The 25,884-nt window shown below is 37.1% G+C and overlaps 1 protein-coding gene and 2 long non-coding RNA genes across 3 annotated transcripts; 1 reads left to right on the top strand and 2 right to left on the bottom strand.

The window, feature by feature from the left end:
• LOC113079665 (uncharacterized) lies at positions 1–1,410 on the bottom strand. The gene is made up of 2 exons (XR_003281745.1): positions 1,359–1,410; positions 1–579 (listed from the first exon to the last, which is right to left on the bottom strand). It is a non-coding gene; the product is annotated as an uncharacterized LOC113079665 (long non-coding RNA).
• A 4,174-nt stretch (positions 1,411–5,584) lies between these two features.
• LOC113079661 (uncharacterized) lies at positions 5,585–7,000 on the bottom strand. Its single transcript, XM_026251909.1, has 2 exons — positions 6,660–7,000; positions 5,585–6,441 (listed from the first exon to the last, which is right to left on the bottom strand). Exons 1-2 carry the CDS (start codon positions 6,662–6,664, stop codon positions 5,751–5,753), a joined length of 696 nt encoding a protein of 231 aa, XP_026107694.1. The 5' UTR covers positions 6,665–7,000; the 3' UTR covers positions 5,585–5,750.
• Positions 7,001–8,205: 1,205 nt separating this feature from the next.
• LOC113079664 (uncharacterized) lies at positions 8,206–11,824 on the top strand. Its single transcript, XR_003281744.1, has 3 exons — positions 8,206–8,848; positions 10,366–10,429; positions 10,715–11,824. It is a non-coding gene; the product is annotated as an uncharacterized LOC113079664 (long non-coding RNA).
• Positions 11,825–25,884: the final 14,060 nt, after the last annotated feature.

A 25,884-nucleotide genomic window follows, 5' to 3' on the forward strand; every position in this document is an offset into this window, starting at 1 on the left:
CAACATTTTAATCAATGGTGAAAAATGTATTCTCAGTACATCCTCTGGCGAGGTCTGCAGATCTGACCGTTACGGGGCGGTTGGTCCCTAGTTTGTTTCTCATAGTGAACAGGCACACATTTGTTATAGATGGCCTCACAAGCAACAACAACATAAAATCTGTCGTTATTAATTGTAACGTCACAACGTCCATTCCTGAAAAAGCTTTCAACAATGTACACTGTGAATCTACTCCTACTGATGCACAAGTTTCCTCTGTCTCTGATGCCTTGTCCATTGCAGATACCCTTAATGCTATTGATGTAGTATTTAGGGAGGAAGGACTGAAAACGTGTTCTGCCACAAAGACCCTTTCTAGTGAGATAATCTGCCCAAGCCCATCCACTGTTTGTGTCAAAATCCTCTGAGAGAATATGTTGACGATTAAAAGTATTATATGCTGTGTTATTCTGAGATCTCTGGCAGGGATATGCCCAGTTAAAGAAAAGATCCTGTTTCTTTCGGCTGAACTTAACATTATTCAGTCCATCAGTGTAAACCAGAGTCACGAGGAGCACGAGAAAATCCTCTGTACTCATCCTGAAAACATTTGAAAGACAGATCATTAGAGATGCAGAGAGATGAAATATGTATGCTATAGGAATCAGAAAGCTCTATAATAGGTTTTATGTAGATAAGATGTCAAAAGATTAAATATCATTTGTAATTAATGTAATATATATTTAATATTAAAACTTAATTTAGACGTTTTAATGTTTTGAAATATAACTATTTTAAATGGTTTTGACATGCACAGCTTAAAAGATGATCTAGCTTAAATCTTTTAATGATCCGATTAAAGCTGTTGAACGAGTTTTATACAGGTACATGTTCAACCTAATTTGTGCATCATTGTCAAAATAACAAAACATCTGTCACATAATCATTCAGATTCAGTACGCTTTCTAAATGCATTATAACTTAGACACAAAATAGTGTCAGATTAAGTTAAAAAATCTTATGAAGTTCATAGATCTTAAACATTGAAATACTCAATTAGATTTTGTTTAACTAGTCTCACTTCCCTCTTAGAAGCTGCGTTCATATTTTGTGCTTTAAAATGCATAACAATATGTTAAACTGTGTTTCTTCTCATGCAAGCAGTTTGTGTTTGACATCAACATTTGCTGCAGTGTAACATATAATGATTTATTTTAAATAAAATAAAATACTATTTTATTAATAAACAAACTCGAACTAAAGCTTTTACACAAGCTTAATACCTTGATTTGAAAAATGAGATGCAATAAGATCATTCGGTGGTATCTGAATTTCAGGATTTACAAGTTAAACTGCATGTGTACTGTATGCATATTTACCTTTGAGTTGTTCTTGAGTTTGTGTGAATGAAAGAGTCTGGAAGAGTCTGAGCTGAAGATCAGAAAGTGTCTGATATTTATTGGCTTGAAGAAGAAAGCTGGGTGTGAACACGAATCACGAGCACATTTCCTGCCGTCAAGCTAGATTTAGCTTGTGTTTGTGTGTGTGAATATATGTATATATATTGAAGTGCAATAAAATAAACAATTTAATGTGTATTTTGGATGATTGTTTTTTTTTTTTCTAGTCTGAAACAACATTTTGTGAAATGCTTTTTCCTGTAGTGTCTTTACTTAGGGAACGATGCTGTCAAAAACACACACAAAAAAAAAGCAACTGTAATGATAAAATCTCCATATTCATCCGGAAGAAGGAGGCGGGAACTGGCGGACAATCAAAATGAAACTTTAATAATCACAAAATAAACACAAAACAGCACACCAGCCCCTCAAGGACGACTGGTGCGCTCAAAACACAACTAAAAGCCCATGCCTGGTCCTCTTTCGTCCTTCACTGTCGTCGCTCCAGTTTTATATCCTTCCATCTCCTACGTGGGACTCGAGACCGGCGGTGGGGCGCAGGTGTCACTGATTTCCCAATCATTCCGCCGGCCTCACTCCTTGTTCCCATGTCCCTCGGCCCCGCCCCACTCGCCACAGCAACATATTTAGACTCCCCCTGCTCTTTTGAATTTTGTAGGACTGAAATATGCCACATAAATACTGAAGTTGAAAAAAATGTCCTGCCGTCTCAGGAAAAAAAGGTACAAAACTGTCACTGGGTGATACCTTTTCAAAATGTACACTTTTGGAACTTTTAGGTACTAATATGTAACTTTAAGGTACCAGTATAGACTCTTTAGGTACAAAGGTGTGTTTTTGAAAAAGGTACTGCTCCAGTGACAAATTATGTACCTTTTTATCTGAGTGTGGGATCACATGTAGCTAACGTTGATGCTCACTCTTGGGAAAACAACACTGTTTAAACAATATGCATGTTAACATTTTAGTGTCAAAAATAATTTAGTATCTATATGTCCATTAGATTGAATAGATAGACCAATTTAAATTGAACTTTAACAGTACACCAGTTTTGACAGAAGAATCGATATGTGAGTTTTTAATCATAAGCTCAAAAAGATTCTGTTTTGGATTAAACTTTGTACATAGGCACAGTGAAGTCATCACAAAGTTTCTATAAACTCAGAAAATTCTGGAAGCACAGCACTATTATGTTTAATTGAGCAGAAACAACCTACAGATCATTATATCATTATATGTGGAAATGATGTGGCTAGTCACGCAAAAAAAAAAAAAAAACAGGAAACCAGTGTTGAACAAGTTACGCCCAAATGCTGACTTTCGGAAAACATGTTTATATACTTGTTTAAAACTCCTGCCTATAAGTATATTAAAACAAAACCAGTTGAAATCAAATACAGTATGAATCCAGTGCAGGCTGCACTTAATGTCAAATCAGCTTTCAAATAAGTAGCCTGGCTGTACTATAATGTAAGACAGATGCTATAAACATGCTGATTTGAATAAAAAAATAAAGACTATCACTACCTACAAAAGAAAGAATGCAAAAGATATAAATTGCAGGCTGCTGTTTTTATTTTCTTGTCTGCTTGTGTGTGTGTGTGTGTGTGTGTGTGTGGAGGAAGCGGAGTGTTTTCTTTATCTCTGTGTTATTCTGAACGTCTAAACTGTTTCTAGGAACTGCTTAAATTCACTAGTTTGTTTACTTGATTGTGCAATGCTGTAACTTATGCCAAAAGTTGTTATTAAAGCACCCAGTAATGATGTGAAACATGTCTAGAGCATATAATGTGAATAAACTTGTCTTCATCAGCTCACCTTTTTGCATAAACAATGATAAATCATAACTATAATCATAATAAATTTGCATATCAGTGGCTCAGAGGTCTTCGGTCCGAGTGAAAACGCTTTCCTAAGTTCCTACAAAGAACTGTAGAAAATACCAAAGAATACAACTCTGTATAACACCATTGAATTAAATTACACCACACATTTGAATTATAGGATAATAAAATATAAAAATAACGACAAAGATGCACATTACAAATATGTTGTTGAAGCATGTCCCAAATAACAAATGAACTGCCCAAAACTGACTTATTTAATCTACAGCCGCTATTTAGATTGAAAGGAAGAAATCTCTCAAGTAAAATCCTATATGTGGGAATCAGAAGGTTAATATGACAAACTAAATCTGTGCTGCATTTTTTTTTTCCTCTGACAGGAAGAGCCTTTTCATCACATACAGGTAACTTGTATGTGTTACCTTTTTTAGCAGCTCCTCAGAAAAGGTGCCAGTTACTTTAAAAAGCTAGTACTTAAGGTAACACAGGCTCAAACTAAAAATTCAAATTCGTTTCTTAGGCAGATGAAACAAATATGTTAACCCTTGAGCTTGCACCAGAAAAGCAAGTGGTTCAGTCTCCATGAAAAGTAGAGTTTTTAGAGGGATTGCAGCCATTACTGTTCATGATATTTTTATTTATCCTCCTTTGTAATAGTATTTCTTACAGGTGTGTGTCATGCCGATCTTAAGATGTATGGACAGCTCTGGGGATGTCTCTGGCTCAGTTCAGCTTCCTCGTATACATTTCATGGAGGATGAAGAAGCTGCGGAGGCCTTGGTTCTTTGTTCATTGAAGATGATCTTGTATGTTTGTTTGTACATGTATGCAGGACATGCATGTATTTCTAGAGAATGAGGTGGTCAACTTAGATCTCAGAATCTTCTGTCAAACACAAAGTTGAAATACATAGTTTATTTTTATTTATAATGTAAACTCATTAGATAATAGTAAGAGTAAAGTCTGTAATCTTTACTTTATTTTATATATTACATTTATTTAATAACAGCAAATATAAAATAACCCACATTTATAAACTATAAAATAACCCACATTTTTTCACGTCATGCTTTATTTGTATTTATTAAAATCAACAATCAGCAACTGCCTTGAATTATTTTCTGATATGTGAGTTCTGAAAGCATATTAACACTGAGTGAGTAGCAGACTTTGTCTTGTTAATCAATGGTTTAACAATCAATTTGTATATATTTCAGGTATATACATTTACACTGTGAATGATCAAGTCACACACTTGTCTGCACAGAAACCAAGCAATACCAACAAACAAAGTTACAATCATACGCAAATACAAAATTTTCCCAGAGACAGATTTTTTTACTGGCATTTCGGATCTGTTCCAAAGAAATGGTAATGTAACTTGTGTATGTTTTCAGAGTTTTCACAAAATACTAAACGTAATATATAAAGTATAATGCATTAATATGTAAAAAAACTTAAATGTAATCAAGAATACAAACCTTTAAGATCAATGGCAGGGGTACAAATGATAAGTCAAGTTACAGAATTATTTTTTTTGTTTTTAATGAGGGCCTCTGTCTTCCTCTTTTGTGATACTCTCTTAGGTTTGCTTTCACATTAAACCCATTCGGTTCCTGCAAACACTTAATTTGTTTAGGGTATGTCCAGAGTAAATTATCTGTTAAAAGTTGTTTACTTCTAACAAAAAATGGCTGTTTATCCACAATTATGAATATATTTTGTGTACTATTCCAAACAAAAACTCATTCTGAAGTTGTCGTTGTTTTCGCCTCATGTGTGTAGTTTCGGTTTCGTTTTGAGTGTTTTTATCTCACTGCATCGCCTCGAATAAATGACCTGCACTAATTACTAACGCAAACTGAAGAATGAACAAAACATCTTCACATTACAGAAGCAAACCTCGCTGCAGTCCTGATCGAAGCTCTTGTGTGTTTTGCATAATGTCAGGTCACGTTTATTATAGTGATGCAGATTGTCAAACAGATATACCTGCACAGCAGCTCTAGAAGAAAACTGTGTCATTGTCCAGCTTAAACTACGTATTTATTCATTCCGTTGTAGAAATCAAAAGTTATTCGTGTAGTTTAATGTATATCAGCATGGAGAAGACAGTGACGTCATCGTCCAGCTCAGTTCAATTGTACGTTCGCATACAATTGGTGTCAATGCGGGAAGATCACAATAACATTGTTGAATATCTAGTGACCCCAACTAATCAAGCCAAAGACGACAGCGGCAAGGAAATAATAATAAAAAAAATAATAAAAAATATATATATAATAAAGAAGAAAAAAAACATTCATACAACAATAATAATAAAAAAACAAAACATGAAAGACCATTTTTTATTATTATTCGACAAAGAGCAAGAGCAGTTTTTGTAGTTTACATGTAAATGCATACCAAAAATTAGACATTAAATTCTATAGTCTCTATATCCCAGGAATATTCAGAGCAAGTCAAAGAGCTTTCTTGTTTCGTTTAGCCCTTCATATTGTTATATTTAGTTGGGCTGATTTGCTATTCTTTCTATTGTTTTAGTCATTTCATCCATCACATTCTCTAACTGAACCATTTCGATCCACATCTGCTGGAGTACCATTCTCTCTGGCAGAACTCTGATGAATTGAGCTCCTAACAAACATGATGTCTGAGACTTTATCTGTGCAGCTAACACACTAATGTCATAGATCTGAATGAAACGCACTACTTCACTGGCAGATGAAAAATACTGACTTAAATACCCAACATCACGGCCTGGGTAACTGAGGTCTCTCAATATTTCAGAAACGTGCTGACTGATCTCATTCATCTTGTCCATCATAGGGGTGATTTTATGCTGAAATGCCCTCAGTTCAGCTTCAGTGTCTTGTATTAAGTTTGTCTGCAGGCTCGTGATCTTCTTGTTGCAGGTTTTCTCACCGATTACAGCGGCTGACACCACAGCTGCTCCTGCTCCTGCGATGAGAGCAGAAATGCCCTGATGAACTGGAGCTAAAACTAACCCCAAACCCATCATCAATCCTCCAGCTACTTCTGCATGTGATGCGTGTGTAATGGCTCCAGTGGCACGTCTGAAATCTTCTTCAAATGTCCCGATGATAAGACACACTCTCTGCATGCGTCTCTGGGTGAGAGGGAAATCTCTCAGATAGACTGCAACCAATTCTTTTTCCAGCTGATTGAAAACAGATCTAGAGAGGGAAACGATTCAAGTGTATGACATGCATTTCAATTACCAATCACTGCTGATATCCAGATTAAACTATTTTATTACAATTGTTTGTGCAGTATGTGTGAACACAAGTTTAGCTCATAAAACAACTGATTAATAATGCAGTAAACACTTTTTTTTCTTTAAACACTCAATAATTCTGATTCAAGTGAGTAATGCATAAAGACATTCTCTTACAGCATTTTAGGATGTCGCTCTTCCGATGACTTTTGCGTTCTTTCCTCTTTATTTCCCTTGCAGTGACTCTACAACACACCATCAGAGAGATATCGTCAGTGCACGCGCTGGACACAAGTCATGTGATTCGGGATGCACACACAAGTTGCTTCATGTGTTTCAACTGTCCCTCACTTCCAACTGCACATAACGATGAAAATAATAATAATAATAATATAAACGTGTTTAACTAAAACTACCTCTCGCTGCTATAATTCTCTTATTAACATCTGAAAGTCAGTGATCCGGGAATTCAACCATCTGCGATCGTCTTCCGCTTCTGCTTGAACCGCACTTCAAAATAAAGTTATTTTTTTTATTAGCAAATTGCACTTATCAGCATTATTGCCATCAAAATAAAAGTCTCTAGTGAAACAGTAACTTAAAGCGGGGTAAAAATAACATTTGAAAACATAACAAACCTAAAACTAACATTAAGAAAATATAGAATAAAGATTAGCTAGAAATAAACTATATTTATATAAAAATACACTGGAATAAAACTACTAAAATAAATAAATAAAAAGAAAGGGCATGAATGAATGAATGCGTTGGTAAATCTGTTAAATTTATGTGAATACCGGTATTTCCTTTCAATCCCAATGCAATGCACTATTCGAAATACATGTAAAAACACATTTAATAATAATAATAATAATAATAATAATAATAATAATAATAATAATAATAATTGCAATGCTGCAAAATCATTTAATTTAACAAAATGGCTTTTTGAACAGATCCTACAGAATATAAATAAATTATTGCTACATGTACTGTTTGCCTTAAGAAATACTTTTCTGCTCATTGCGGGATCACATTTAGTTTAGCTTGATTTTTAGCTTTGATTCATTTTTATTGTTCATCTGAACTTTTTGATATGCTTTCAATAGTGATCTCTGTTTGACTGCATTGGTAATGTTGAAGGCAAAACATGTTACGATCAGAGATGCTTCGAGGATGACAGCTACCAACAGTGGGCTCCAGAAATATTTGCATCCTTAGTAAAGATGAGACGATAGAAAAACTTTTGCAACCTTATAACAATTTGTGGATAAATCCTGACATATTTGGTGACCACAATACCCAACTAGCATCTGCAATTCTCTGACTGTGATTCTAGTTTTCTATCATGAAGACACATTTCTTGATGAAACATCAGGACCCTTAGATTAACCCCATGAACCCATAAGCCATCCTAGGTGTATATGACTTCCTTCTTTTAGACGAATAAAGTCAGAGTTATAGTTATTAAATAATGTCAAGGCTCTTATACATATTACAATAATAATTTGTGCAACACCTATTGTCTAAAAACAAAGCTAAAACAAATGGAAATGCATGAAAGAAACCCACAGCAGGGAAATGAGCAGCTCCCGTCACCTGCTTTTGAGCGTCATCTGGAGGACAGCAGTGGTGAAGCATCCTCAAATACACATACGCACTTCGATACAAGTACATACATTACATTTCCATGCATGACATATCGAGCAAAAAACATTAAAAAAGTATACATGTTGATACCAAATGAATAAATAATATATCACATAAGCATGCATTTTTATTTATTTACTTATTTTTGGCGTTTTTGCCTTTATTGTTTTGTTTGCCTTTGAACTTGACAGTCTGACTGTGTCCAACTCAATGCAACGGCCACCTAATGTTAAATGCTGTTTATGAGATTAATGCTGATGTTCCTTTTGGAGTATTTTTCCTGCGTTGTAGCCTTTGCGCGTACACACGTTGTTCTCCTCGCGTGAGCGCGCAGGCGCAGATGTAAAAGGGAGAAGTCCACTCTGTTGCTGCTTGTTACAGAACACTATCTTGTATAATCCGTTTCGTTTCGTTTGTAGCGTTTATCAGATTGTTTATTTTGCTGATTTATATTCCATCCTTGACACGTATGCGAAGACTGCGACCTGTTCATGAGGATTACCAGTTCTGTGCTCCGGGTGGTTTCTTCTCGCCCCGTCACACCATCCCATTCCGTGTTTCAGAGTTTTGTTCAACAAATTCTGCTACAAAGGTGTTAGTCCCTCCATAGGATAACAAGGAGGCTTGTGCTCCTGAAAATTATGAAAGAAGACTACAAATGTAAAAATATGCAATCCACATTAATTCTGCAGAAATCAGATAAATTCACATTATTTGTAAGTATTCTTGATTATTTTATATACATTATATACAAAATGATGTTTATTCAAAAGTAGCAATTCAAATTCAACTACTGAACACATAAAGTTTAAAGGGTTAGTTCACCCAAAAATCTAAATTATGTCATTAATAACTCACCCTCATGCCGTTCCAAACCCGTAAGACCTCCGTTCATCCTCAGGACACAATTTAACGAACATCCCGAAAGGGTAGTCAATTTGAACAATCCACAAGGGTGAAGATATTTTAGATTTAGTCCGTGAGCTCTCAGTCCCTCCATTGAAGCTGTGTGTACGGTCTACTGTCCATGTCCAGAAAGGTAAGAAAAAACATCATCAAAGTAGTCCATGTGACATCAGAGGGTCAGTTAGAATACTTTGAAGCATTGAAAATTCATTTTGATCCAAAAATAACAAAGACTCAGACTTTATTCAGCATTGTCTTCAGTAAAGCCGGTTCTCTAATCAGCGGTAAATTAGAGAACTGGCTTTACTGACGAGATGCACAGTAACGATCGGCCGATCGGGATCGGAGCAGCCCTATCCAATACGCATTAATCAACAAATGACTTAAGCTGTTAACTTTTTTAATGTGGCTGAAACTCCCTCTGAGTTCAAACAAACCAATATCCCGGAGTAATTCATTTACTCAAACAGTACACTGACTGAACTGCTGTGAAGAGAGAACTGAAGATGAACACCGAGCCGAGACAGATCAGTTTTTGGATCACCAGTAGTTCTTTCGGACAGTTCGATATTTGGTTTGTTTGAACTCCGAGGGAGTGTCAGCCACATTAAAAAAGTGAACAGCTTAAGTCATTTGTGGATTAATGCGTATTAGAGACACGATCCGTTTCAAACGATTCAGTTCGATTTGGTGAACTGGTTCAAAAAGATCCGGTTACATCGAATGATTCGTTCGCGAACCTGATATCACAAACTGCTGTGTTTTAAACTCTCTCACAACAGACACGGAAGAGAAGTCAATGCTGAATAAAGTCGTAGTTTTTGGTATTTTTGGACCAAAATGTATTTTCAATGCTTCAACAAATTCTAACTGACCCTCTGATGTCACATGGACTACTTTGATGATGTTTTTCTTACCTTTCTGGACATGGACAGTAAACCGTACACACAGCTTCAATGGAGGGACTGAGAGCTCTCGGACTAAATCTAAAATATCTTAAACTGTGTTCTGAAGATAAAAAAAAGTGAAGCACTCTTGGAGTAAGTGAAAACCATGATGCTCCTCCCATTCAAAATTACACCGCTCTACTCCGCATACAGTTCTTTAGGCCTAAGCGAACAAACACAATGTGATTTATGATGAGTGTTTTTATTATTCAGAATGTTACATTATATACAGTAAACCTCTTTCTGACTATAACATTTGTAACTTAGCCAGGCTAGACTGTTAGCATGATGATCTTTGCTAGTCACTTAAATTTGCAATGTTGTCCTAGCTGGTCTTGATATAACAGATGATACATAACTCTTGTGTCGTTTAATCTCAGCAACAATGGCTTCACCGAGAGGACACCGTCGGCGCGGAAGCATGGAGGAACCAGTTTTCATGTCGTGAGAGACAATTTACATTGTTTTAATACGTTTTTATGTTCATGTTTGAGAGGTTTCAGTATATATATATATATATATATATATATATATATATATATATATATATATATACACAAGTTATGTAAACTGTATATATCATAAAGTATCAAACTATTGAAACAATATTATCTATACATATCAATTAACATACCGTTTGACATATATGTACCAACATATTTGTATTGCAAAACATACAGAATATACTGTCCCTTATGCTTCTTTTTTTCTCTCTCTCTCTTTCTTTAGAGCTGATATTATTAATCGCGAAGAGGAGTTGAATAGAACTCAAAAGGACATTTTCCCAGAATGCAGCAAGCATTTGGAGAAAATTCGTGATCTTACCAATGAGTTTGCAAATGATCATGGTCTTGGTATTTATGCACGCAGAGGAGGACAAATAGCTGGAGGAATCGCGATCATGTTGTCTGCATTAGCTTTATATTTTATTGAAGAAGAGGTTTTTGTAATTGTTGCTGCAGCAGGGGCAGCGGCTGTAGTTTCTCTATTATGTGCTGCTTTTGGACGAAACAGGAAAACACATCAGAAGAAAAACTTAAAACAATCTATTGAAGAGGAATCTAAGGGATTTCAGGATAAAATGAACCATTTTATTGACATCTTGGAAAAAAACGGTCAACGCACTGAGGAAATATTGAGAGACGCTTTACTCTCAGACCACAATGTCCAGGCATTAAGTGAACACTTGTCCTACTGCTTTGAAAAAGGGCAACTATTTCAGGAACAGGACAGAAGTAAAGCTGGTGACCAGATGTCTAAAATTGTGCATTTGTCTGAAAACATTTCAGAAATGATCGCCAAGATTAATTCTGTGCCTGATATCCTCAAAGAGATTATCAAAGACAACGAGAGGCAACGTGCCAAACCTGAAAAACCCAGACAGGAACAAATGATTAAAAGAGAGTTTAAGGAGAAAGCAGAGAAATTAATTAATGACATGCAGAAAGGAATATGTATCATAAAAAATAGAGTTAAAGATATCAACCAGTCATTAGACAGAATATCACATATTTTGAGTTGAACCTTTCAAAACATAAAAGTATTAGCTGCTGAGACAAAACCTCAGACAAACTTCCACCTGACAGAGAACAACACAAATAGTGACCAACATTACATTGCCGATTTGCATAATTTCAGTGTTTCATTGTCCTACAACAATTATTGTTAGCAAAGTCAAAAGTATATATATATATACTTTTTCCCCCCATATTGTTTTGTTTATGCTCTGCATTATTGATCTATAGTGGATGTTGTTATTTTGTGTATATTTTGTACTTTACATTTATCACTTAAGAAAGAAAAGAAAAACTGTAATAAAATGCACACACAAAAATGTATTGGAATATAAAGTGAATAAAGTATGTTTAAACTTTTAATGTCCTCACTAAAGAAAAAAAAAAGATTTTAAAAGACCTTATTTTTTTACATTAAAATGTGTTATTACTTTACTATATGTTAGGAGCGGTGGATAGCCTGATAGCACATACTTTCACATAATATCTAGGGCATGTTGTGCTCCAGATTAAAATGTAAACATTTAAAAAATAACCATTTATTTAAATTAATTATTATATATGAAGTTATATGTCACAGAGAGTAAATGTTTAAGTGGTTGGCATAGTGCCTGTGATGAACACTATAGCGAATACACAAATCTGAATGGCTGTTTAAATCATTTAAATAGGTTTCTGAAAGTAGCTCCCCAGCTGCTTTGTTTCGGGCTAATGGTCCAATTCTGCTGTTCAGCGCCAACAATATAAATATTGTGCATGTTCATTTTCGTGATCAGTGTTGGGAGTAACAAGTTACAAAAGTTTATTTATTTATTTATTTATTTTTATTTTTATTTGTTCTGTAAAGTAGTAATGTATGGCATGTTACAACAACACATTTTGGCTCAAAATTAAGTGGTGTATTTACCAATACTGCAAAACAGCAACAGAGAAAAAATTTCCCAGGTAAAAGAGATCCTCTATATCCTGCTGCTGCACTGTAAAAAATAATTTGAGTCAATTAAAAATAGTTTGTTACCCCGCTGCCTAACATTTTTTGTTATTGTTCTTCTTGACAATATATTTCTTGTTGAAACAACTTCCAATTAGAGTGGAAAAGGTCCAGGGGCCCGTTTCACTAAGGAGGTTCAACCAACTCTGAGTTTAAACTTGAACTCTGTGTGAACTTACCCTGAGATGGGAAACTCTGAGTTTTCAGTTACAGAACAGCTGAAATGAGTTGGTTTAATCAACTCTAAATTGACGGACTCTGAGTTAAGCGCGTGCTCTACAACTATAAAAAGACATTATCAATGGAGTGCCGATATTACGATTCACCATGGAAACAGCTCCCGCCAAAAAGCCATCTGCATTCTTCAGACTCAATAAAAATGTAATTCTTCTCAGTGTTATAATATCACAGGTGAAAACTGGCAGAATGTTAGATTAATGAACTAACAGTTAATCATTTTATGATATCTCATGGGCAAAAAAATATATATAAAATAATAATATTAATAATAATATTTTAAGTTAATTTTTCTTATTTTACAAATGATCTGCCAATAGAGTAAGAAAAATACGGCAGTGTCTATTTACACTAAGTGGAATTAACATACTTTCTTAGCGATAGATCCTATTTACAGTAGGCTAAGTGCAAGTAGCTCTAGATGCTATTTACAGAAAAAATGTACAGTGAAAATCGTGATATATTCTATTTACCATGTAAAAGTAGCAGTTATGAAACAGGCTAAGTGTAAATAATAATTAGATGCTTGTTATACTTTATACTGGCAGATACATTTGCACCTCAGTATTGTTATACATTAACAGGATGCAATAATAACAGATTCTAAATTATATTTATTACAATTATAAATAGTTGTATCATTATTAAACACTCGTTGGGCACTTTACCTCCACTTTTAGAACATAATTCTAATGTGGCATGTGATGGGAAAAGTGAGAAGAACGAGCTCGGCAAAAGCCGGACTCTAACCCAATCAATCGCGTTACAAGCTAGTTTTCCGTGCCCAAAACATTACTGCCTACACCACTGGAGCCGATATTCACATGTGTCGTATTTAACCTTATGTGTCGATGGAGGGCGGAGCTACAGTAGATTTGCTCTTAGTAACAGACACTCAGAATAATCTTGTTTAAAGATTATTTTTATTACCACACTGTCATATAATTTTACTTAAGTGAAATGCACTTAATTTAGATCCCCACAGGAAACAAGTATCTTATATCGTTTTCTTATATAGAAAATCAATCTTTATTAATATATATATATATATATATATATATATATATATATATATATATATATATATATATATATATTTGTATTTGAAAAAAAAAAAAAGAAGATAAAACAAAAAACACTTAGTAAAAAGAGCATTTTTCCAGCGTGCATCAATGAAGTGTTTAAAAAGGGGGAGGAGGCCGAAAGAAACTCTGGGTTCATAGAGTAAGTTAGTAGGGTAACTGACTCTGAGTAGAAGTTAGCTCTCCTTCAGAAACGGACTTGACTTTCTCGGGTTTGACAAACCTCCCATTCCTAAACAGAAAACCTAGAGTTTCCCTCATTTCAGGATTAACATACTCAGAGTTTTCACTTAACCTCCTTTGTGAAACAGGCCCCAGGTGATGAATTTGTTTAAATTGACTTGACTATTATTTCTTACTCCAGTCAACCTAAATCATATTATGTCAAGGTTTTTTTTTTTTTTTCTTCCAAGAGGAGCCTGTTTTTCCTTTGCTAAAGTAAGGATACTTTGCTTCCTTTGCTCCTGTAAACAAACTTGTGAAACGATCATATGTCACATGTGCGCTGCACATACGTCCTGTGTCATCCGCCCGGAGTGGTGCACATGTGATAGTCAGCGGAAGTGAGAAAAAAGCTCTTCTCCCGTTTAAAATATGGATATTTATCTTACTAAAGAGCATCGATTTGCTACAGGAGGCCTTTATTCACCCCCGGAGCTGTGTGAGGCACGTTTCATGGATGGATCGATGCTCTTTAAAAATAAATAAATAGACCTGGTCCTGCCTACTGCCATTAAACAACGTGGAAGTGCCAGGACACATTTTTATACTGAACTCAGATTGGATTCATCTGAAAGAAGAAAGTCATATACACCTAGGATGCCTTGAGGTTGATTAAAACATGGGCTAATTTAAATTTTGGGGTGAACTAAAAGTTGCAAATATATATATATATATATATATATATATATATATATAAATTCAAGATATGAAGATTTTATGAAAATAATATGTTAAATTAAGAAAAAAATATTAATTTACTAAACCTCAAGTTGTTCTAAACTTGAATTAGTTTATACAACCCATTCTCACTCCAAAGGCGTCAAAAACCGAAGCATGGTCAAGCGCCCCTAGCGTCACTTTTATGACGCCAAATGTGCCTCTCGGCGTCGACTATCGAAGCACTACGACCTTCATTGCTTTCAGTGGGAAACTTTTGGCGTCAGAATTCGACACGAGGACATGAGATGTTTATCGCTATGAAATCACGTTCAAGAAGTCTCATTCAGCACACATCGCGCGATACTTGCTATCAGTTCCACAGTTTGGGTGAGTAGTCGTATATACGCTCTTTTAATGCCTTTTATCAAATGTATTCTGTCTTCTTTATTAATCAGATTAGTGCCATATGTTTAATCGCTGTATTATATCGGTCATCCGCGGCAGTCTTTGAGTTTCATTGCGTTTAAATAAATGAACACAGCTGCTAATTAGTCTGATTAAACTCTATCTGTCACCTGATGTGCCATAGACCTTCGAACAGTTTTATATTATTATTAATTTCAGGATCAATGATGTAAGTTGTGTTTGTAGTAAAATCATGGTAATCACGACACTTACAATAGTAATAAATGAAATGTGAAGTTAAAACACAGTAAATGGGACATTAGTAACTGTAACTGTAGTTTTACTATGATATATTAATAATCAATACAACAATACAATAATCACCAAACCAGCTATGTTTGTATCACTGTAATGTTAGTGTTTTTATGTGCTTTTATATGACAGATATCACAGTAATCATGTGTTCTGTACCATGCTTTTAATACCTTTTAATGTGAATCCAAAAAAAAAAAATCAAATTAAAAATAAATAATAAAACATGTATTTTTCCATCTTGCAGTTCATTCATATCAGTTTATATATATATATATATATATATATATATATATATATATATATAAATATTTTGCTCACAGATCATTATTAACATTCTGTATATAATTCAATTTTATTTTCTCTCCCCTTTTTTATTATTTTTATTTTTAGCTGAAAAGACGTAAAGGCAGTCAGCCCAGTGGTGTTTCTGGAGAGGGATTCCTTCAGAAATGGAGAAGACAGAAAGCTGCGGAGGCAGATATATGCAGCAGTAAGTCTGTGATAGTTTGTCTCTTTTATCAAACATTCCTGCTGTTATAATTTGTACAGCATTTGTTGTTTCTTAAACTGTTGCACTGTCCAAATACCCACACTTGCCATCTTTTCACTTGACCACTTGATTACTTATTTGAAGTCTTTCCTGTATTTGGCCTAGTGTTCGAGTGAGCATGATGACCACGAGTGTGTGTCGAACTTTTCATGACCTGATGACTGTGTTTCCCAATCCTGATCCTGGAGAACCCCAGCACTGCACGGTTTTGGCGTCTCTCTTATCTGCCTTGGAGTCTTCACTGATGAGCTGATGAGTTGAATCAGGTGTGTTTGATCAGGGAGACATCTCAAATGTGCAGTGTTGGGCTTCTCCAGGACCAGGATTGGGAGCCACTGCCTTATGGGACACTTATGTGTTTAAAGAGATTTTTAATATCTAATTATCAATATTTCACATACTGTACATTGGACAGCTTTCCATGACCTCTTGTGAGATCTCGGCAAAAAGTCTGACGATTTATTCCAAAACATGATGCATGATGGGATACACTAAGCTTTGTATAGCGCTCCAGAGCAGTATTGGAGAGGTTTAGTGTGTGTTAAGGACGCTGTGCTTTGGCATTATTAAGACCGGGGACAGTCTCGTTCACACACTGTCACGTACACACACTCTCAAGTGGCCAAGACTGCAAGTGTGGGTATCTGGACAGGGTCAAAGTCTTAAAAATGATCCCTAAACACATCACAGTCTTAATAATCCAGTTTAACACGTGTATGATATTGTACAAGCCCCAGGACGGTCTCATCTGACACTATCAAAAGAATTCATATGACTATAGCTTGTTATTAATTACTTGCTTTCAATAATGGATTCATTTAACATTTAATTATACAGCATCTTTACAGAGGTGTAATGTACAAGTTGCACGTAATTAATAATATTTCCTTCTTTCTGTCTTACAGGATTTTTTCCAGATAATGCTGTTCTTCTTTTTCAGGTCTAAAATATCGAGCTCAACAGCTATTTTAAGAGCCAACCCTCACAAACCTTCCTAAAACCTAAAAGAGCTATTACTGAGTCTCAGCGAATCTTGCCATGATCAGCTCTTCCCAGGTACATTTGTTTACTCCAAAAATGCTCTGGTCTGAATCTTACTTTAAATTAACTTAATTATGTTTAATGAGCAATATTAATGGCACACAGAGTAAGTAGAGATTATCTTGTTTCACAGGAGAGAAGGAAGACCAAGGAAATGATTTGCTCAGGATGAGGAATGAAGATGGCCATCTTGTGCTCAAACAAACAGAAGTCCTCTGGTATGTGTGTGTTGAAGCAATGTTATACAACATTTTATGATGATCTCTCACAGAACTGGTCATGTCAGCCTTGATTTCGTTTTATACTTTTACAATTACAGCATGTTAGCAAAGTGTGACTGGACATTTTTAATATTATGTTTTTAAAAACACACCACCTGTTTTATTAGCAGACAAGTGTCATGAAATTGGTTTAGTTGATATAAACACCAATGTACATTATTTCATTGTTTTGTAAATGTTATGTTATTAATTGTGAATTGATAGTTGATTGGTTTGAAGCCAGGCATTACACTGCACAGACTAAAACACGTTTGTGAGAGAAGTCAGGAACTTTGGAGAAAGCTTCTAGAGGAAGAAAACACATTTACTGCAACAATAGATGAATTCTAGAGTCTCTGAGAACTACACATGCTAATGTCTCATGAGCAAGACCTTTGCTTCTGTAACTTTTTCTTAATTCTTGCAGAATGACATATTTATTGCAGTATTTTTATTTGTACAGATGATCTCATCAGCCAAATGAGGGGTTTTGACCAAGTGATGCTCTTGAAAGGAGTGAAAGAAGAGGATGTGGTAAATTGTCTTCAGAGAAAAGCTTCTCAAAAGATCTTAAAACAGCTTGAAGAATGGTAAGTGTCCAGTACTACAAGGGTCATAGTTACTCACCCTGCTAAAACCACACAGAACATAAGCTGCGCTCTCTGTCCATTAAACAACTTCTTCTGCATTGTGTGTTTCACTTTGACCAGGTCTGGGATGTTAGGACTGAGAGATCCTCTGGCTGAGAACAAGCTACACCTCATCAGTGCTGGACATCAACCACAAACTGTTTCCAGACACGAGAGAAGAAGATCACGATGGGGAGATGAAACCAGTTTAGATGTGATGATGGGAATCATTATTTTCTGGAACAGTATCACATGTCTTATATGTATCACATGATCTGTATCACAGTTGACTGGATGGGACTGTGAGACTTTTAAGGACATTTCATCACTCATCTGTGTGAACTGATTTATATATGAGGTTAATGTATCTTTGATGATAATTATTTTCATTGAATCTTATTCGTCTTGATGCTACTTTATCAACTTTATAGTCTATGCTTCAATAAAATGAAAATGGTGAATATTGTGTTCTGAAGATTCTTGGTAAATACATCATTTTACTAGGTAGGCTCATATGTGTTTATTTTAGACTTGGAAAAACGACATATTAATTATTGGGATTATTTTTTTATTTAAGACATGAACATTTTTGATCGGATTAATAACATCTGGGACATCAGTACACCAGAAAGTAATTTTTTTATATTTTAGTAACAAATATGCACATTTTTTGTGAAATACAGGGAGTTACAAGATTAATTATTCTGCATTACAATATGGTTCCATGGGCTTTATTGTTACAAACACTTGAGGGATAACTGAGAATGTAGCAGGAATGATCAACGTGGATCTTGTACTGCATTAAAACCAAGAGCACGCACATTACTGATGTCCAGCACCTGAGGAGCAAGATACGGGGGTGAGGAGGACATTTTTACACTGATTTCGGCTAAATAGTTATATATATATATATATATATATATATATATATATATATATATATATATATATATATATATATAAATTAATATTCTTAGCACTGCATGAATTTGTCCTTGTGTAATAGTGAAGTATCACAATGTGTATACATTGTCCTTGATTACTGCTTTACAAGTGGGGAATAGATAAAGGCAAGTTGTTGCAGGTTCATCCATTATATTTCTTGCCATTTACTTCAAAAATCAAAGAAATAATCTATTATTTTCATTATTAAATCATTTCTTTCTAATTTTTCCATGTTTCATCAGATGGCCTCACAATGTCCTGTCAAAAGGTATAATAGTCATGATGAATAGAATAGAAAACAGAGGACTGTGAAAACTGTCAGATATAAATGTGACTCAGCTCAGTTTGTTGTTCATGATGAGGAGAATACATATATGTAGGTTTTACTGCCCTGCTACCCCCAGGGGCCCAGTAGCACCCCCCGGAAGAGCCCAAAACTGTACATTTCAAATGGCTGTAAATCAGAGTCCAATTAACATATCAAAGAGGAAATGGGCAGGATTATTACTTATGCTATGCTGATAAAATAATGTTGAGTTCAGTTTTCAGAAATAAGTGGAAAGCTGGCATAAAAGCATTTTAAATATTGCTCACTGTAAAATACCACATTTCAGCCTGCCTCTCAAATATATAATAGAGGTTTGCACAATAAACATATTTAGATATCCAGTTTACCTTAAAATAAATAATTTATTTAGTTTCGTTAATAAAAAGTTTTAAACTACATTACCCACAAGCCTCCGTCGTTCTATCTATAGAAAGGCAACACTAGGGGGCTGTTTTTGTAGTTCATTGAAGTTATGCTTAGGGTTAGGATTAGGATCTCGCTAAAGATGTCATTTTTCTCAAGATAGCAACACTTCATTGTTGACTTAATATATTACTAATGTGATGATAGCAGCAAAACATACTTTTTAACATGATGCGCTGTTTAATATGGGTTAAAAGATAGTCCAACCACAGACTGTCCTGAAAAGTCATAGCCAATGGAATCAAAGCTGAGCAGCAGCGTCACACTTCCTTATCCATGTATGACAGATGTCTTTCGTTTTTCGGCTGAAGGGATAGATTCGGTTAACAATAGATTAAGCTTGCTACTTATTAGATTCTGTTTTATTAACGTCTTCACCTTCCTCCGTTGTTCAGCTTGACAAACATTGGGCAATATTGATGTGCACATGCCCAGCAGTCGCAGTTGTATCCAACAGATAGATTCCTCTCATTAAATATAAGACACATTTTTAAGATTTGTATTTTTTTTTTTTGACCAAAGACAAATATATTTACTAATCAAATGACGTGCTTCTAAAATTTACATTGTATATTACATTGTGTTTTAAAGTTAAAATTGTTCACATTTGTGTTTCTGTGATTTACCATTCTCTACCATTTGAACCCTAGGAATAAAAACAGAAATTATAAATGAATGAATGAATGAACAAATAAATACATAAAGCATAATAAACATGCATATTTTTTTAAGGATCTTCCATTATTTATTGATATGTCAAACTCATTTAAAGACAACATGCCCAAATTACTACACTGCATCCTCTGTCACCAAGCTCGTTTTTGCCACCATAAAGAATAAAAAGGCAGTAATGTTGTAAACATTAACTATTTTCAGTATGCAAATGAAAATGCTTTTATTAAAAAACAAAACAGTAAATACAGTATGTTTTTCAGAGAACACTGGAAAAAGATCAATTTTATTAAAAAAATTAAATTGACCAAAATGTTATACAACACAATGTAAATGTTTCAAACTCACAAAAAAACACCATGAAGACATGCATGTCAAGTGTGCAATATCATCTATAAAACTCAATCAGCACAGCATCAAATAAACACTGATTGTCTGAACAATGGAAGACAGAGAAAGTGTTCAGGAAAACAAACACCTGCTAGCTTTGACAATAACATCATGAATTCACTTCATGACTGGAGCTAGGGGATGACTGTGTATGAATATCTCCTTTACTAAAACTCTTAATTAAAGTCTAAAAAGTTCACTGTATGAAGCTTGAAAAAGAGAACAAAATGCTTTATCAATACGAAAAATACTATTTTTAACTATTGCTTTCATCACTGGTTCTGTAATGTATTCATTATGAGCTTATAAATAAAACAAAGTTACATCTTCTGCAAAAATCAAACCACTGCAAAGTCTAATCACTGATCCAGGGACCATATCTGTGTGTGCGGGGGAAAAAGAGTTAACGAGGTGAGTCCTTGTGCATGATGGAGAACTGCAGTGTTATCCTCAAACAATCCTGTAAAACAGAAATATTACATTACATTACATTCAACTTATACATTACACTGTGTTTTGTTTAGACCATAAAAGCAGCCTCTGTAAAGATGCTGTAAAATTAAATGTTAAATGAATCCATTATTGAAAGCAAGTAATTAATAACAAGCTATAGTCATATGAATTCTTTTGATAGTGTCAGATGAGACCGTCCTGGGGCTTGTACAATATCATACAAGTGTTAAACTGGATTATTAAGACTGTGATGTGTTTAGTACAGTATGTGAAATATTGATAATTAGATATTAAAAATCTCTTTAAACACATAAGTGTCCCATAAGGCAGTGGCTCCCAATCCTGGTCCTGGAGAAGCCCAACACTGCACATTTGAGATGTCTCCCTGATCAAACACACCTGATTCAACTCATCAGCTCATCAGTGAAGACTCCAAGGCAGATAAGAGAGACACCAAAACCGTGCAGTGCTGGGGTTCTCCAGGATCAGGATTGGGAAACACAGTCATCAGGTCATGAAAAGTTTGACACACACTTGTGGTCATCATGCTCACTCGAACACTAGGCCAAATACAGGAAAGACTTCAAATAAGTAATCAAGTGGTCAAGTGAAAAGATGGCAAGTGTGGGTATTTGGACAGTGCAACAGTTTAAGAAACAACAAATGCTGTACAAATTATAACAGCAGGAATGTTTGATAAAAGAGACAAACTATCACAGACTTACTGCTGCATATATCTGCCTCCGCAGCTTTCTGTCTTCTCCATTTCTGAAGGAATCCCTCTCCAGAAACACCACTGGGCTGACTGCCTTTACGTCTTTTCAGCTAAAAATAAAAATAATAAAAAAGGGGAGAGAAAATAAAATTGAATTATATACAGAATGTTAATAATGATCTGTGAGCAAAATATTTATATATATATATATATATATATATATATATATATATATATATATATATATAAACTGATATGAATGAACTGCAAGATGGAAAAATACATGTTTTATTATTTATTTTTAATTTGATTTTTTTTTTTTGGGATTCACATTAAAAGGTATTAAAAGCATGGTAGCCTACAGAACACATGATTACTGTGATATCTGTCATATAAAAGCACATAAAAACACTAACATTACAGTGATACAAACATAGCTGGTTTGGTGATTATTGTATTGTTGTATTGATTATTAATATATCATAGTAAAACTACAGTTACAGTTACTAATGTCCCATTTACTGTGTTTTAACTTCACATTTCATTTATTACTATTGTGTCGTGATTACCATGATTTTACTACAAATACAACTTACATCATTGATCCTGAAATTAATAATAATATAAAACGGATCGAAAGTCTATGTGTCACGGTTTTACGCTGCCTGAAGGAATACGGAGTCGAGGATAAACAGAATAAGGCTTTTAATATATCCAACACAGGGGATATCCAACATGGAGCACAGAGGTAGACACACGTAAGTAGCAAGTGATGAATGAAGACCCGACAAAACAGAACTGAAAGGACAAGGCTTAAGTACAAAGGATAATTGGGGAAACACAGGTGGATGGAATCATAAATTAACAGGGACATGGAACACATGAGGAAGAGAATGGACACACCTGGGAACTAATCAAACACGGAAAGACAGAAACTGGGTCATGGGCAAAAACACATTAAATGAGTCCAGGTGTGTGACAGTACTCCCCCCTCCCGGTAGGTGCGTCCTCGCACCGTAGAAACAACAGAGGGAGGCGTGGGTGGGAACTTGGGAGGAGGTTCCGGTGGAGGACGGACTTCCAGGAGGGGGCCAGCAGACAGGGACCACAGAAGGAGGAGCCAGGGAGGAGACAGGAGCAGGAAGAGCCAGATGGTCCACCAGAGACCAGCCAGGACGGAGATCCAAGGTGGAGTCGACGGCGGGAGGAGCCATGGTGAAGGAAGGGTCGACGACACCAGGGAGCCGACAGGCGGAGACTGCACCGGTGGGTGAGGAGCCCAAGATGGAGCAGCACAGCCGCAGAGCCAGGGTGACGACGAGGTTCCGGAGGGCCTAGGTGGAGCAGAAGGCTCAGGCGACCAAGGCGGAGGCGGGGTCCTGGCAGACCGCTGTGGAGCCGGAGCGACCGAGGATGGAGGTGGAACCGGAGGGAAGGAGGAGCCTGACAGAGCCGGAGGGATGGAGTGACGAGGTGGAACCAGAGGAGAGGAGTCCCGAGGTGGCGGATGGTCGACGACTGACCAAGGTGAAGCCGGAGGGACGAGGGAGCCCGGTGGAGCAGGTGGGATGACAGGCCACGGTGGAGACGAGGGAGCTAAGAGCCAAGGCGGAGCCGCTGGGTCGAAGGACCGAGGAGGAGTCCAGGGCTCGGAGGCTGGAGGCGGAGACAGGGCCTTAACGCGCCAAGGCGGAGCTGGAGACTGGCAGTCCAGCGGCGAACCATCGCGCCCCGATGGCGCGGACTGAGGGTGAGCTGCGGGACTGACTGGCACCAGCAGGGATGGCGAGGAACTGGCTGGTCTAGGAGGAGGAGAGAGGAGAAGGATGGGAGGAAGGACAGGAGGATCAGGACTGGACGGAACCAGCGAAAGAGTAGAGGGACCAGCAGGCTTGGGGAGAGGCGGGAGAGGGAGGCTGGGAGGGAATACAGGAGACACAGAAGATTCAGGGCTGGGCGGAACCAGCGGAGACACAGAAGATTCAGGGCTGGGTGGAACCAGCGGAGACACAGAAGATTCAGAGCTGGGCGGAACCAGCGGAGACACAGAAGATTCAGAGCTGGGCGGAACCAGCGGAGACACAGGAAACTCAGGGCTGGGCGGAACCAGCGGGGAAACAGAAAACTCAGGGCTGGGCGTAACCAGCGGAGAAACGGAAAACTCAGGGCTGGGCGTAACCAGCGGAGAAACAGAAAACTCAGGGCTGAGCGGAACCAGCGGAGACACAGAAAACTCAGGGCTGGGCGGAACCAGCGGAGACACAGAAGATTCAGAGCTGGGCGGAACCAGCGGAGACACAGAAGATTCAGAGCTGGGCGGAACCAGCGGAGAAACAGAAAACTCAGGGCTGGGCGTAACCAGCGGAAATGGAGCAGAGGAAATGACTGGAGGAGGTAGGAGTGGGAGACTGAGAGGGTATACAGGGGAATCAGGGCTGGACGGAACCAGCGGGGAAACAGGAAAATTAGGGATTACCTCCATAGACCAGTCCATCAGATCCAGAACTTGCTCCATACGATCTTCAGAGACTGTATACAGCTCACCCTCAGTCGCAGGAGTGTGGGCAGGGCTTTCCTCCACGCCCTCGATCTCCACGAGGACTCCCACGATGCACGGTGTTGCCGGCTCACACACCTGGTCAGTCGCGCTCTCGAGATCCTGTTCCCTGTCAGTGGATGGCTCGGGCTCTGCGGCTGCGGTGGGCTCTGGCTCCGTGCGGCGTGATGGTGGCTGGCTGGTCTCTGGGTCGGGAGTGGGGCTGGCGAGGTCCTCTATGGGGCAGACGGTGAGAGATGAGCCATTTCTCGCCAGAGTCCACTCCACGTATGCGGCGAAATTCTCTCGAGGACCATCTTCGGACGACAACGCTCTGCATTTGGAGTTCAGGCTGGTGTTGTAGAAGGTGCAGAGCGCGCCGTCCGGGTAGCTGGTGGCATTTGCTAATAGGAGAAACCATCTGGTGTGGTCCTCGAGAGAGCGTTCTTCCTGCTTCAGCAGAAGGATGAGGAATTCGGGACGATAGAGGGGATCCATAGAAACACTAAGAAAAGAAAAGACTTTGAAAACACAAAAACAAAACGGAGGGAAGAACACGCAGTTTTCTATTTTCTCTTATTAGGTCGGGTCTTCTGTCACGGTTTTACGCTGCCTGAAGGAATACGGAGTCGAGGATAAACAGAATAAGGCTTTTAATATATCCAACACAGGGGATATCCAACATGGAGCACAGAGGTAGACACACGTAAGTAGCAAGTGATGAATGAAGACCCGACAAAACAGAACTGAAAGGACAAGGCTTAAGTACAAAGGATAATTGGGGAAACACAGGTGGATGGAATCATAAATTAACAGGGACATGGAACACATGAGGAAGAGAATGGACACACCTGGGAACTAATCAAACACGGAAAGACAGAAACTGGGTCATGGGCAAAAACACATTAAATGAGTCCAGGTGTGTGACACTATGGCACGTCACGTGACAGATAGAGTTTAATCAGACTAATTAGCAGCTGTGTTCATTTATTTAAACGCAATGAAACTCAAAGACAGCCGCGGATGACCGATATAATACAGCGATTAAACATATGGCACTAATCTGATTAATAAAGAAGACAGAATACATTTGATAAAAGGCATTAAAAGAGCGTATATACGACTACTCACCCAAACTGTGGAACTGATAGCAAGTATCGCGCGATGTGTGCTGAATGAGACTTCTTGAACGTGATTTCATAGCGATAAACATCTCATGTCCTCGTGTCGAATTCTGACGCCAAAAGTTTCCCACTGAAAGCAATGAAGGTCGTAGTGCTTCGATAGTCGACGCAGAGAGGCACATTTGGCGCTTGACCATGCTTCGGTTTTTGACGCCTTTGGAGTGAGAATGGGTTGGTTTATAAGTCCCAGACAGTCTAACACAGTACACAACCCCACAACATGTTCACGCCCAGATTACCCAGATTTCTTCTTCTATAGCTGGACCACATCTCTGCAGACTGATGGTCCTCAATTTGGTCATCCACAAGCGTGATTACGTCACCTTTATTTATATAGTGCTTTAAAC

This window comes from Carassius auratus, unplaced genomic scaffold, assembly GCF_003368295.1.
Source record: "Carassius auratus strain Wakin unplaced genomic scaffold, ASM336829v1 scaf_tig00028952, whole genome shotgun sequence".
Taxonomy (NCBI): domain Eukaryota; kingdom Metazoa; phylum Chordata; class Actinopteri; order Cypriniformes; family Cyprinidae; genus Carassius; species Carassius auratus.